The sequence below is a fragment of the Schistocerca nitens genome, chromosome 5, assembly GCF_023898315.1.
Source record: "Schistocerca nitens isolate TAMUIC-IGC-003100 chromosome 5, iqSchNite1.1, whole genome shotgun sequence".
NCBI classification, from domain to species: Eukaryota; Metazoa; Arthropoda; class Insecta; order Orthoptera; family Acrididae; genus Schistocerca; species Schistocerca nitens.
Window position 1 is genome coordinate 656859888 of NC_064618.1, and position 14890 is coordinate 656874777.

At 38.7% G+C, this 14890-nt stretch overlaps 1 protein-coding gene across 1 annotated transcript in view; it reads right to left on the reverse strand.

Moving 5' to 3' along the window:
- Positions 1 to 14890, reverse strand: part of LOC126260642 (uncharacterized) — a 166255-nt gene that overhangs the window by 46181 nt on the left and 105184 nt on the right. The window contains exons 11-12 of the mRNA XM_049957980.1: positions 12609 to 12990; positions 6596 to 6867 (exon numbers count right to left, since the gene is read on the reverse strand). Coding sequence (XP_049813937.1) covers positions 6596 to 6867; positions 12609 to 12990 — 654 coding nt within the window. The remainder of the gene's footprint in view (positions 1 to 6595; positions 6868 to 12608; positions 12991 to 14890) is intronic.

The window sequence follows — 14890 nt, forward strand, 5'->3', positions numbered from 1 at the left end:
GCAACCATATAGCACTGAGCTGCAGATAGATACAACAAAAAGACCGTTGGAAGGCGAGCTTTCAGTCAACAAGGCCTTCGTTGAAAACAGACAACAACCCCCCACCCCTTCCCCCCCCCCCCACCCCTCACAAGAGACCACTGTCTCTGGCAGCTGAAGCCCGACTTTGATGAAGGTCTTGTTGGTTGAAAGTTAGCAATTATCCTTTTCTTAATATTGTTAGTTCTGCAAATACACACACATAAAAGAAAAAGTACATGATGCTGTCCTAGCTTTTGTAACTACTAGTTCTTTCCTCGGGGAGGTGGGAAGTATAGGTTGGTGATATTTTCACATTTTGAGTAACCTTTCTTTTGCGTTCTGCTGTTTCTTTGTTTACCCTCATTCTCACCACAAACAAGCCCCACTCATCCCCAACCCACCCCTCGTTCTTTCCTGAGGAAGGACCTAATAGTTCTGGAAACGAACATAGTACTGTGTACTTTTTTATGTGTGCCTATCAGCATTTTGCCTTCTAAATGTAAGTACAAGCCAGGACTTCTGTATCTTAACGTAATAGTTTTCTTAATTGATTTTTCCTTTTGATACTTTTGACTAACTGCAAGGAAAACACACGTTTAAGAAAGGACAGAAAAGTCAGTGTGAGGCTTGTGGCTTACTGTTAAGAAGTGTTTAATGAAAGGGACTGTGCTAAGGGAAATATTTGATAGACATATATTCAAAGTCATTTAAGAGCTGTTCACCTTCACAGTAGCTCTCTAACATAGTATTAACTAGCAATATATAATATGATTAAGGATAAAACAGGAAAACTGAAATAGTAACTGTGTTACAATTTCAAAATAAGTCATCTTGGGGAAGCTGGTGAAGTTCTAGCCCAAATTCATATGTAATCTTGTGTTAGCAGTAAGTTCAATGTAATTTTTTTACAGAATAAGGATCACATGCAATGAGCAAATTACATTACACTGGAAATTTTGATGAATAGTCAATATGAATCTAACATATTTTAAGGGATCAAAAGAATCAGTACGGAACTGCAAATCATGGAGAGTATTTGCATGTGTAGATTTTATAATAATTTGTACAAAATGTGTAAATTTGTGATTTTTGTGGTGACACATCATATCTATATAAGGGTGATGGCCACATTGGCCACGGACAGTTCACTTTGAGAGATTACCAAGTACAGACGTATGTGCTGATGAGTGAAGTGTCTGTCATGACTAAAGTGTATGAACTTTTCCAGGTAACAAGTTTAGGACTTGAAAAATTTCTGCAGGAGTTTGCAAATTTAGGAAAGTTTTTGCCTGTCAGCTTCTTGGGCTTAAACTTTGAACAACCGAGGGGTTAATTTTTCCACATAGCTTCATTGAACTTTTAACTTTAAGTATTCTATAAAGACTTGTGAATTTTTGTAAATAGCTGCATGCACTTTAACTCTGAACTTGCACCGTCATGTTTGGATTCGTAAAAATTTTCTGCGCATAGCTTCATTGACTTTGAACAGTAATATGGTGTGCCACACTTAATCTAGCTGGCAATCTGCCATTGCTTCTCTCACACTTTTAGACAGAAGTTTAATAAACATTTGTTACTATATGGTAACCAACTTATGTTTAAAACAGCATTCACTTCACTAATTATAATCCTTACTGCAGTTTAATAAAAATATTAGAAGCTACCAGAATGGTTATAAGATAATGTGAAAGGCACGTGGTTGTTCCCTAGACACCAATGAAGACAATGAAATTTAAATGGGCCACAGACAAAGCACAAGTTTGGATTGGATGAGAATGGGGAAGGATATCTGATGTATCCTTCTCAGATTTAGGGAAATGGCAGATAACTTAAATCAGGTCAGTCTGATAGTTATCTGAGCAACTGTCCTCATGAAAGCAAGTTTACTATCTTAACTGGCTGGGTTGGTGATTTTAGAAAGGGACACACACTGACACCAACTATAAATTTCACATTGCTAAATGACTCTGCACCATTGGCAACACTTAAACTTTTTATTTCTTTGTGCTGAACATCAGTTCCCTTTCCAAATTTTTCCTTGGTTTCCTTTACTGCTTGCTCCAAATATAGTGAATAACATGGGAGAGGGTGGGGGGTGGGGGTAGAGGGGGGGGGGGGAGGGATAACTTACAAATCTGTCCCTCGTGCTTCTCAAGTACAGCCCCTTTTGTGCTCTTTGGCTCTTGTAACTGTAGTCTGGTGTCTGTTGTCTGTACAAGTCATATATAACATTTTGCTCATTGCATTTTGTCCCTGATAACTTCAGAATTTCAAAGACTTTATTCTAGTCAACATTACTGAAAGCTTTTTCTCTGATCTACAAATGATTACAATGTAGTTTTCTCTTTAATTAATCAATATCATCAGATAATGTCAGAAACAGCATTGGTTTTGGGAGCCCATATTAATGGAATTGATAGCCCTTGAAAAGACGTTTAAGTTATTCAATAAAACAACGTTACTTAACTGTAGTATGGATTAAGTAATCAGGTGATGCTAGGGGAATGAGATTAGGTAATATAATGCTAGAAGTACTAAATGAGTTATAATGCTAGAAGTGGTACATGAGTTCGGCTGTTTGGGCAGGAGGAGGACATCAAAATAACTGATAGAAGTGGAAGTAAGAAAAATATAAAATGCAGACTGGCAACAGAAAGAAGAACTTTTCTGAAAGAATTCTTTCCTAAAAGTGTTTATTTGGAGCATAAACTTATGTGGAAATGAGATGCACAGAATAAAACAATAAACAAGATGAGACAGGAAAATTTTGAAATATACATTGCAGAAGAATGTTGAAATTTATGCAGGTAGCTGGAGTAATTAATGAGGAGATACCGAATTGGAGATAGAGATAGAGAGAGAGAGAGAGAGAGAGAGAGAGTGTGTGTGTGTGTGTGTGTGTGTGAGAGAGAGAGAGAGAGAGAGAGAGAGAGAGAGAGACAGAACTTTATGGCATAGCTTGCTGAAAAAAGGGGATGGGTTAATACGAAACATGAATAGTTAATTTGGTTACTAATGGATGTGTGTGTGGAGGAAGGAAGTGTATGTTAGAGTAAAACAGTTACAGGGGGGGGGGGGGGGTTGGTCAAGGACAATATAGTAAGATTTAAGTGCATGTAGATTGTAGGCAGATTCAAACTGAGTGCCTCACCGGGAATAGAACTTGGGACCTCTGCTTTTGCAGGCAAGTGTACTACCAACTAAAGCACCCAAGCACGACTCATGACTCACTCTCACAACTTTACTTCTACCAGTACTTCACTTCCTACCTTCCAAACTTCACAGATGTTCTCCTGCATACCTTGCAGGATTAGCACTCTGGAAGAAAAGATATTGGGGAGACATGGCTTAGCCACAGCCTGGGTGATTGTTTCCATGATGAATTTTCACTCTGCCGTGTAGTGTGTGCTAATTTGAATCTTTCTGGCAGATTAAAACCATGTGACAGACAGGGTATTGAACCAGGGACCTTCATCTGGCTTAAGTAAAGCTGTGAGGGTGGATTGTGAGCAGTGCTTGGATAGCTCAATCTGTAGAGTATTTGACTGCTAAAGCAAAGGTCACAGGTTTGATTACTGAATTGGTACCCTGTTTTAATCTGTCAGCAAGTTTCAAATCAGTGCACACTCCACAACAGAGTGAAAATTCATTCTGGCTCTTATGATGCATTGCATGATCCTGAGTGTCAGCTTTCAATGGCTGACCCTGTTCTCTGTCAGTTTTGTAATCACTGCATTTTGTTAATAGTCAGGTAAAAACGAACTTCAGGTAAGACTTCAGTCTGAAATTCAACTTTTATTGCAAAGTAAAAGACTAATGCTTTGCCTGCCCCCCCCCCCCCCCCTTCTTCCTTTTTCAATACTTTTTGTACAATAGTCTAATAATGTAACCTTTCACTTTCCATATTTATAATACTATGATATATGCTGATCCACTGTATTTTACTATGCTTGAGGTGGGAGGCTGGATTATCTACTCACTCCTTTTGTCCCATATATAAACCTGCACAAAGCTGCTTGCTACAGCTCGCAGGAAAACAATTTGATTACTGCTGGAGTACTTGACTTGTTATTCTTGGTATTTTACTGTCCCTGTCAACACACATCATTAAAATGAATGACACACTTGACTACTCTGGGGATGTTTTGGGGAATGTGCCATTACAATTTCACTTTAAAATATATTTTGCTTGTAACGAGGAACAAGCTGATATTTTCCATCAACTATGGGTGTTGTAATGAACACTTGATGGACAGTATTTGACTGAGTATTTGACTGAGCTAGTTTCATAAGAAAAGATTGAAAATGAAACTTCCTCGCAGATTAAAACTGAGACTTTTGGATAGCTGTCATTAGAACACTTACCCATGAAAGGCAAAGGTCCTAGGTTCAAGTCCCCGTCTGGTGCACACTTTCAATCTGCCAAGAAATTTCAAATCAGTAAACACTTCTACAGAGACAAAATTCATTCTGGAAAATTTAACATATATGTCAGAACACCTTATAAAAATGTGCCAATGATTAAGAGACAACCTGTATATTTTGATGTCTTAGTAGACAGAATATTAATATGGGTTGAATTGGAATGCGAAACATGCTATTGTCATGGTTAAAATGGTTAAAAGTAATACAAGTTTCTGTGATGGAGTAGGGAACTCACTGCACAGTATATGTGGGGTTATAATCTTGGGGTTTAGGCTCCATCATTTCTGTCCCACATTTTCAGCAGCAAAGCTAAACAGCAAAGATTCAGACACAAAAATTCCTGTAAGGGTGAGGGAAGAGATATAAAACGAATTCTATGAACCCATTTAGGTAATTCATGAAATCTGCTTGATTTCACTTCTACTCTTGCAAGAGTTTTTGTTCACTGACTGGTATTTTGATGTCTGTCACCAGTTTGAAAGCAACTCACCTGACTTAAAATTACTGGAGATCATAGCTCCTATCAGGCAGTCTCATGCTTTTTTCACCTGCATTCTGTGTCTTTCATTTGTGCTACTCTGTTTTTCATTGTGATGCTCCTGTGTCAGATAAGGCATCTGTGATACACATAGGCCTTTTTTTTAGATTTCACAGCATGTTATCATGGATTCACACGTTTCAGCACCTCGAGGAGTAAATAAGCTCAAAATTACACCCAGAACTCAGTCACAAACTCACTTTACAATGGCTGCAAGATTTTAGAACAAAATATGAAAACTAGAAACAATGATGACCCATCCTGCAGTATGCAAAAACTGATAGAACAATATATAAGACATTTACCCTGAATTCTTTTCTACTGGTCATAAAAAAGTATAAGTGTCCAATGTTTTCTTCTTAACACTGGTATTTTCTCCTCTTTGCAGGGATGGTACCATAGGAACGGAACAAAAGGAAAAGTGGTATTAAAAAAAATAATATATATATATACACTCGCACACACACACATATATGGGATATGTGTGTGTGTGCGAGTGTATACCTGTCCTTTTTTCCCCCTAAGGTAAGTCTTTCCGCTCCCGGGATTGGAATGACTCCTTACCCTCTCCCTTAAAACCCACATCCTTTCGTCTTTCCCTCTCCTTCCATCTTTCCTGATGAAGCAACCGTTTGTTGCGAAAGCTTGAATTTTGTGTGTGTTTGTGTTTGTTTGTGTGTCTATGGACCTGCCAGCGCTTTCGTTTGGTAAGTCACATCATCTTGGTTTTTAGATATATTTTTCCCACGTGGAATGTTTCCCTCTATTATATTCATACCATTAATTTGAACCCAACAATTACGTTTGTTATTGTCACTGTTGCATTTCAAAATCTTTTCTGTCGTCTTATTTTCTCTTTCTGTTTTTGCCAGTAGTTTCACTTTGTATTCACCTTCTCCTTTTTACCGTTATCCACTACACAATTTTATCCCGTCTATATATACTCAATAATACGTAACCCACTTCCAAACCATAACAAAAAAAAATATTTTTTTTCCGCTTTCAACACTACCGCTGCTATAAAATCCACCGTTTCTAGTTCACAAACAGTTCCTTTCACCTATTAAACAACCATTTCGGCTAGTTCTAATAACTTTTGCTTTATTTCCATTTCCGTTTTTCCCACATCACTGATAATTTTTAGCCGCTTCCCACAGGTTTTAACATCATTATTTCTTTGTCAGACAATTGTTAGCCTCATTTTCATAATCTGCCACCACAAAACCACTCCTTTTTAAAAAGGGGATATGTGTGTGTGTGCGCGCGAGTGTATACCTGTCCTTTTTTCGCCCTAAGGTAAGTCTTTCCGCTCCCGGGATTGGAATGACTCCTTACCCTCTCCCTTAAAACCCACATCCTTTCGTCTTTCCCTCTCCTTCCCTCTTTCCTGATGAGGCAACAGTTTGTTGCGAAAGCTAGAATTTTGTGTGTTTGTTTGTGTTAGTTTGTGTGTCTATCGACCTGCCAGCGCTTTGTTTGGTAAGTCACATCATCTTTGTTTTTAAATATATTTTTCCCACGTGGAATGTTTCCCTCTATTTTTTGGTGATGGAGGTGCTCATTACATGCAATTATGATTAACTATACAAAATAATGTTAATTAAGACTTACTGCAAAATACACAGCAAACAATGGAATACAATGTTTGCACATTCTGTACACTTTCTGCCACGTTCTGCTGCATCTCCCTTTCCGTTCAGCAGAATGTACATAAAACAGGATGCAAAAAACATCAATAAGACCTTGGCAAGTCTCTGGAGCCCTCAGCAGCATTTCCCGTGCGAAATCTGCTTCTTCATCACTGTCACTGCAGGAAGTCCGTCTCAAGTTTGAGGAAAATTCAATCTCCTCATCACTGCCACTCAAGCAAAAATCTTGTTTTTCTGAAAATGGCATGTTTATTTCAAACAATACTTGCCCAGTAGGTATTGACAGTCAAATATATAAAAGTGTACACTATGTGATCAAAAGTATCCGGACACACCCAAAAACATACATTTATCATATTAGGTGCATTGTGCTGCCACCAACTGCCAGGTACTCCATATCAGTGACCTCAGTAGTCATTAGACATCGTGAGAGAGCAGAATGGGGCGCTCCGCGGAACTCAAGGACTTCGAACATGATCAGGTGGCTGAGTGTCACTTGTGTCATACATCTGTATGTGAGATTTCCACACTCCTAACATCCCTACGTCCACTGTTTCCAATGTGATAGTGAAATGGAAATGTGAAGGGACACGTACAGCACAAAAGCGTACAGGCTGACCTCGTCTGTTGACTGACAGAGACTGCTGACAGTTAAAGGGGGTCGTAATGTGTAATAGGCAGACATCTATCCAGACCATCACACAGGAATTCCAAACTGCATCAGGATCCACTGCAAGTACTGTGACAATTAGGCGAGAGATGAGAAAACTTGGATTGTTTGGTCGAGCGGCTGCTCATAAGCCACACATCACGCCGGTAAATGCCAAACGACGCCTCTTTTCTCTCTTGGTGTAAGGAGCGTAAACATTGGATGATTGAACAGTGGAAAAATGTTGTGTGGAGTGATGAATCACAGTACACAATGTGATGATCCGATGGCAAGATGTGGGTATGGCAAATGCCCAGTGAACATCATCTGCCAGCGTGTGTAGTGCCAACAGTAAAATTCAGAGGCAGTGGTGTTATGGTGTAGTCGTGTTTTGCATGGAGGAGGCTTGCAGCCCTTGTTGTTCCGTGTGGCACTATCACAGCACAGGTCTACATTGATGTTTTAAGCACCTTCTTGTTTCCCCCTGTTGAAGAGCAATTCGTGGATGGCGACTGCATCTTTCAGCACGATCGAGCACCTGTTCATAATGCACGGCCTTTGGTGGAGTGGTTACACGACAACAACATTCCTGTAATGGACTGGCCTGCACAGAGTCCTGATCTGAATCCTACGGAACACCTTTGAGATGTTTTGAAACATCGAATTCCTGCAGGCCTCACTGACCGATATCGATACCTCTCCTCAGTGCAGCACTCTGTGAAGAATGGGCTGCCATTCCCCGAGAAACCTTCCAGCACCTCACTGAACGTATGCCTGCAAGAGTGGAAGCTGTCATCAAGGCTAACGGTGGGCCAACGCCATACTGAATTCCAGCATTACCAACAGAGGGCACCACGAATTTGTAAGTCATTTTTAGCCAGGTGTCTGGATACTTTTGATCACATAGTGTATATGTAACTGCACCACCTCTAGGGACATGCACATATGTTTCATAAATGGAATGCAGCACAATACCTTATATTTATAAGTCACTACTCAACCCAGAATAACTAAATATGTATGGGAATTTGATATACATCCTGATCTTCTCCTGCCCCCCTCCCCCTCCGTTTATCTCCTCCTCCCTCCCTACCCCTCTTAACCGCCTCCCCCCCCTCTCTCTGTTTATCTAGTTGCTCCTCCACCCTCTCTGTCCGTCTCCTCATCCCTCCTCTCTGTCCATTACCCCCCCCCCCCTCCCCGCCCTCAATGTCCATCTCCTCTTCCTGCTCTCTTTGTGACCATGGACTTTGTTTATTGTTATTGCCAATGAAACCTTGACTGGGAACTTAAGTCACTTAAAATGATTAGGCAAACTGATTGGGATCATTGGTATGTGCTGCTGGATCTGTGAACCGAACAAAGTGGTGCAGTGGTTAGTACACTGGTCTCGGATTCAGAATGACAATATTTCAAAGCCACATTCGGCCATCCTGCTTTAGGTTTTCCTTTACTTCCCTAAATCACTCCATGCACATTCTGAGATGGTTCCTTTGAAAGGACATGGTCGATGTCCTTCCCTAGCCTTGAAACAGTCTGAGCTTGTGCTCTGTCTCTAATGACCTCAATGACGATGGGGCGTTAAACCCTAATCTTGCTTGCCTGCTTTGGAACTGCGAGGATAGTGGCTTCAGTGAGAGTATTATGCACAGTTTTAATCTGCAAACTGGCAGGATCACAAAGTTTGGGATGGATCATATTCCACAGTAGCATTCTAATCATAAGACAATACACCATAAATACAACATTCCTGTTTTTAAACACTGGAAGCTCCTGGTTGGAATATAAACAATATTTCTTCTTCTTTTTTTTAAAAAAATAAGATACAGATATTTTATGTGACTATGTGGCTGCAGTATATTAAGTGTAAATTTGTATTACATGTAGCTCTTTCGTGACAGGGTCAACAATAGTGAATAGAAGAAGGTTAGTATTATAGGAGGACTACTACTATGAGATATTTCGATTATCTGAAAGACTTCATTAGTATTATAAGCCATAATCACTGAATGTCCAATTATCAACTAATGGAAAGAGCAGAGAAAACCACTTGCTAACAGTTATGCCTTTGATTGGTGGACAGGTGAAATGCAAGAACTGGGATGCTATAACTGGGCTCACAAAGGAGAGAATATTAAGGGTTAAAATCCCATTGACAATGTGTTCATTAAAGAAGAACCAGCTTGGATTAGCACAAGAAATTTAAAAGGACAGTCACGGCATTCACTATAAGTGATTTAAGGAAATCACGGGAAACCTACAGCTGTGTGGCTGGTCAGTGGAGAGTTGAGCCACCATCCTCCTGAATATGAAGTTGAATATGTAATATGTGGATAATTATTCCAAGGTTATGTACACTGACAAAAACGGCATATGACTTTCATTACACACAACTTATGGGGATGATGTATCCACATCTATTTTGCACTTCATAATGAGCAGAGCATGAAACCAGTTAATCGTGCATGGTGAAGTACTATTTCAAAATAACAGCCTGATGGAAACAATGTTATTCTTTAAGTTTACACAGTACTGTCATTTTTCTCACGTTGCAGGCACTACTACCACCACCAACCTACACCACCACATCTCTCTCTGTACAAGGATTTCAATTATCATATCATGATGATGATGATGATAATCATCATCATCATCTTCTTCTTCTTCTTCTTCTTCTTCTTCTGAAGTATATGGTTAGCGATATGCCCAATTACACCAAGTATTACAGTTTCTTCCTGTTTCATTATAGTATAGAGTGCAGGAGGAATGGTTGCTTAAATGCTTCTGCATCAGCTGTAATTAGTCTAATCTTATCCTATGGGAGCATTGCTTAGGCTTGTTGTATGTTCCCAGATTCCTCTATCATTACTAGTTCATCAAACACGATAAGTAAGCTTACGCGGGATAGATGGCATCTATCTATAAGTGTCTGCAAGTTCAGGTTTTTCTGCATCTCTGTGACACTTTCCTGTGTATCAAATAAATCTGTAGCTTTTCATGTTGCACTTCCTTGTATCTACTTAGCATCTTCTGATTTTTCTCCTCTTTCAACTAACACCAAAGAAAGGTATCTAACACAGCAACATATCAGGGTCCGTATTCAGAAATTTTACGTCACTATATGTCAGCTGAGGGAAAAGGGTGGGACTATTTTCTGTCCTTGAAAAATACAGTAGACATTTCCTCCTCTTTAAATATGGCAATATCCAATTCCCTGTATGACTGCTAATGAGGCATCCTGAATGTAATGCCAGCTACTTGCCCTTCCCCATGAACATGCATCATAGGATGTCTGTTGCTTGCTAGCCTATGGTGACCAGATTTCCAAAATCAAAATATGTGACATAAATTACAAGTCGAAATGAATCGAAATTTTGTGGAAACTTTGTTAAATATTATATCTATATAGTGGATTTGTGATAAAGTACTTCATTTATGTTACAGCTACACAAATCATCATACCTTTTTGTTAAAACTCTCACAAAGAAGCAACATCTCTCATTACTAATCGAGTCAATGTTTAATTGTTGCCACATGCAACAATATATCACTTTAATATAATCTTGTCTTTAACTAGGGTAGGCATAGCTTACTTATTTCTCAGTCTCAACTGATCTGGAAGTTTCGCTGTTATTTGTTTCTGAAAAAATCTTTTTGGTTACATTTTACAGAAGCATGTATGTCAGTCAGGAACTTAACATTTTCAAATAGAAGTAGCCTGAAAATGCATCTCAGTTATAATTACTTCCTTAACAGTTTCCACACTAAAGTTATTCTTTTTATCAGTCCATTAAGCATCTGTAATAGAGAACACACTTTCTGCAGCAGCATTAGTGCCAGGCAGAGCTAGTACAAACACAGTAATAAGCTGCAAACTTTGGCAGCAGATATCTTGCAATGGAAAGAAGCCGAAAATGATAGACTATATTCCACCAACAACCTTAAGACTTCTTAATTCATGGTTTTTCACTTCACATACATTTTTAACATGCTTCATTTCCTCAAAAAGTTCATCTTCACATATTTCTTTCACAGTATTTTCCTCAAACTCTGATAAAGTTTTAAAACTTTCCTGAACCGGCTTCCAAAGAAGAGGGTATTTGAGCCGAACCCAGTTAAATGGTTTCAGCACATGAAATGGGTAAGCCCATTTTCCAATATAATACATTAATGTCTCATAAATTAAACCTGAGATGTCAAAGAATGAATTTTAAACAATGGAAAATTCAGGATGTAATAATGACAGTATTACAAAAAGGATAGACTGCTATTCACCATATGGTGGAAATGATGGGTCGCAGACAGGTACAACAAAAAGACTGCTAAACAAGTAGCTTTCAGCCAAAAAGCCTTCTTCTGAATTGGAAAAGACACACACACACACACACACACACACACACACACACACACACACACACACACACACACAAATGCAACTCAAACACACATGACCACTGTCTCTCTCAGCAGCCAGAGACAGTGGTCATATGTGCGACAGTTGCAGCTGTGTGAATGTGTGTGTTTTATAATTCAGAAGAAGGCTTTTTGGCCAAATGCTTATTTATTTAGCAGTCGTTTTGTTGAGCCTGTCTGCAACTCAATATTTAGACTATATGATGAGTAACAATCTATCCTGTGACTAATGATCTAAAATCACACTTCTAAAAGTGACGACCTGAAGTAATAGTCAACCTACAAAGAAAGTGGAAGTGATGAACTGCTCGCCATGTGGAAGTAGTACCAAGTGAAGAACTTCAAGGATCATGCCTTGTTCAGTTCGGTTTAGTCAAAAAATGGTATGACCACATTTGTTCTCCATTTGGTTATGATTTCTCCATTTGGTTATGCTACACATTACTTACAAACACACTATTTCAAAATAACAGGACGGTTAATGAAAAATATATGTATTTCATTGGGCACTGGGACACTTAAGCTAAATAAGGGGCGATCCCATAAAATACAGGATGTCTAGTCACCCTGTGCTAGCCAGCTTCAGGAGCACTCTGTGGAGTATGAATGAAAGTTGGGACCATGTGGTTATGTTGTCAGCAAAGACAAGAAAAGTAGGCATGTGTGTGTTTTTGTTAGTTAGCTCAGTGGAAAGACACTGTCCGAAGGCATAGTAACAGCTTCAATCTTGTTTACATGTCTGCTGCGTGCTCGACATACCATTGTATGAATAGTGGCTACCTTTCCTCTTTTCGTTGTTAGCAATGTACATTAGTAAAATTAACTAATGCACATTTGCTTTGTGAGGACAATCTTCACTGAATGCACATTCACAAATTCAACATTCAGATACAAATAGCAGAACTGTGCTTACCAGTATCTCCTGTTGTTCTAACAGCCTTCACCCACACATTCTTCATTCTGGCAGCCAGTTTAATGAATTTACTCCTCCTCTTCCTTTTCTTAGAAACATGTCTTGGTCTGAGTTGAGTAGAGTCCTTCCTCTGTCTCTTTTTTGTGAAAATTTCAATCTCGATATGCTTCAACAAGCATTCCATGATTAATAGCATAAGTTTTACAGCATCATGAAATTTTAGAAATGACTTTGAATGTAAGAAGAACTTGCAGGTTCCTTCATGGCTAAAGTTTACCATCTGGCCTATACAGTTCACTGTAGTGTTGAAGCTCTTATTGTTGGCAAAACATGTACTGCACAAAAGCTGCGCCAGCAGCTCGCCGACTTCACAGTCATCTTCCTGAAAGGGGGGGAAAAGAATTATTATAAGTGAATTCTGTATACATTTGTGGGTAAATATACAGATGAACAGAGTGAAAGTAACTGCCAATGGCAAGATAAATACACGAATGGCTCAGTCAAACACAGACTGGGCAGAAGGCACTGTTGCCTGCTGTCTTAGTCAGCTGTGATAAAACAGACCACCATGATACAGTTGTTGAATAGTGCTCACTGTGAGTGGGTCAGAAAGACTATGGTGAATTTCACTGTCTTTACAAGGAATGATGGTCTTGCAAAGAACATTTCTTCAGTTAATGTCATATGTCCCTTGAACAATTAAAAAAGTTATGGAAGGTTGTTGAACTGAAAGCCTTATGAACTCCAACTGTGCAGCATTAATTATCAAGTCAAAGGATGGAAAGAGTGAATAATTAGAAATCTGAGAATTTTATTAACTGATCCTTCAGAATGATTTTATATTATTACTACACACAGGTCTAGTTGATCACATCACAGAAGTAAAAAGTCTACTCACCAAGCAGCGGCAGAACGTACACATATAAAGATTAAGGAAATTTGCAAAATTTCGGAGCCAGTGGTTCCTCCTCCTGGCAGAAGGGTTGAAGAGGAAGGAAGAGGGATGAAGAAAAGGAAAAAGGAGATTAAGTTTAGGAAATGGCGAGAGTTTTGAAAAGTCACGTAGAACCCCGGTCAGGGCAGACCTACTGGACAGAATGAGAAGGAAAGGCACCTTCCTTTCCTTGTCATCCTGTCTGGTAAGTCTCTCCTGATCCCAGGTCTACTTGACTTTTCTAAACTCTCCGTATTTCCTAAACCTCAACAGCCCTTTTTCTGTTTTCTTCATCCTTCATTTTTCTTCTTTTCCCTTCAGTCATTCTGCCAGGAGTAGATGCTGCTGCCTCCAAACACTTTCAAATTACCATAATCTTTATATGGGTGTGCTGTTCTGCTCCCACTTGGTGAGAAAATATTATCTATCCAGTTACATTACATTAAAAAAATTGATTATTTTCTTTGATATATCATAGAAGTATGCATTTATTTACAAATAATGTCCAGTCATTTGTAATGCCACATTTTAAGCTGTGTAGACACAGGTAGTTTCTCATTCATAAGTCCACATTTTCTTCATGAGAGACTAATAAAAGAAGAAGGACTGCACATAATAACTGGATTGATAAGTTACCAGCCAGCCATATCTTAGATTTGTACAGTCAGTAAATGGGGCTGCAATTAACATAACCAAAATATTCATTCTCAATTAAGAGTTGCTTGATGATGGATGTGGTCAATTTGCATTGATAATATCTGTATTGTATACATACAGAAAAAATTATTTTTCTACTGGCTTCAGGCAGCTAGTGCTCTTCTTCCAAAGATTAGAACTATTATCAGTCAGCATAAAAATAAGCAGGTGTATGCAGAATACTATTGTAGTCTTATAAAAATATGTAATATTATGAAAAAACGCATTGAAGCAGAAAGAGCTCATGAATGGTTATGTATGGTTCATAGTACATGCACAAATAATGTATACGAAACTGGTAAAGAAATAAAATGTCTTTCATGCAACTGGTTGCTCATTTTTTCAACAAATGTACCCACAGTTCTTGAATATTGATAAAGTACTAAAAACCCACAAAATTGTAACAGTAAATTGTTCTCCACTTAAAACTTTTAGCTAGAGCTGCATATTTACAAGAAATGTATATCAAAGCCATAAAAGAACAAATATTTTATGAAAAAATGAGAATGAAATTATTGTGAGGTACTGCCAGGTGTGTTGCGTTTCACTGAGTTTCCAAGAAGTCCAATAAATTAATAAACAATGTGGAATGAACCAACACCAATTTCAAAAGAAACACCGCACACCAAACTGTTGACACGGATGAATCCAC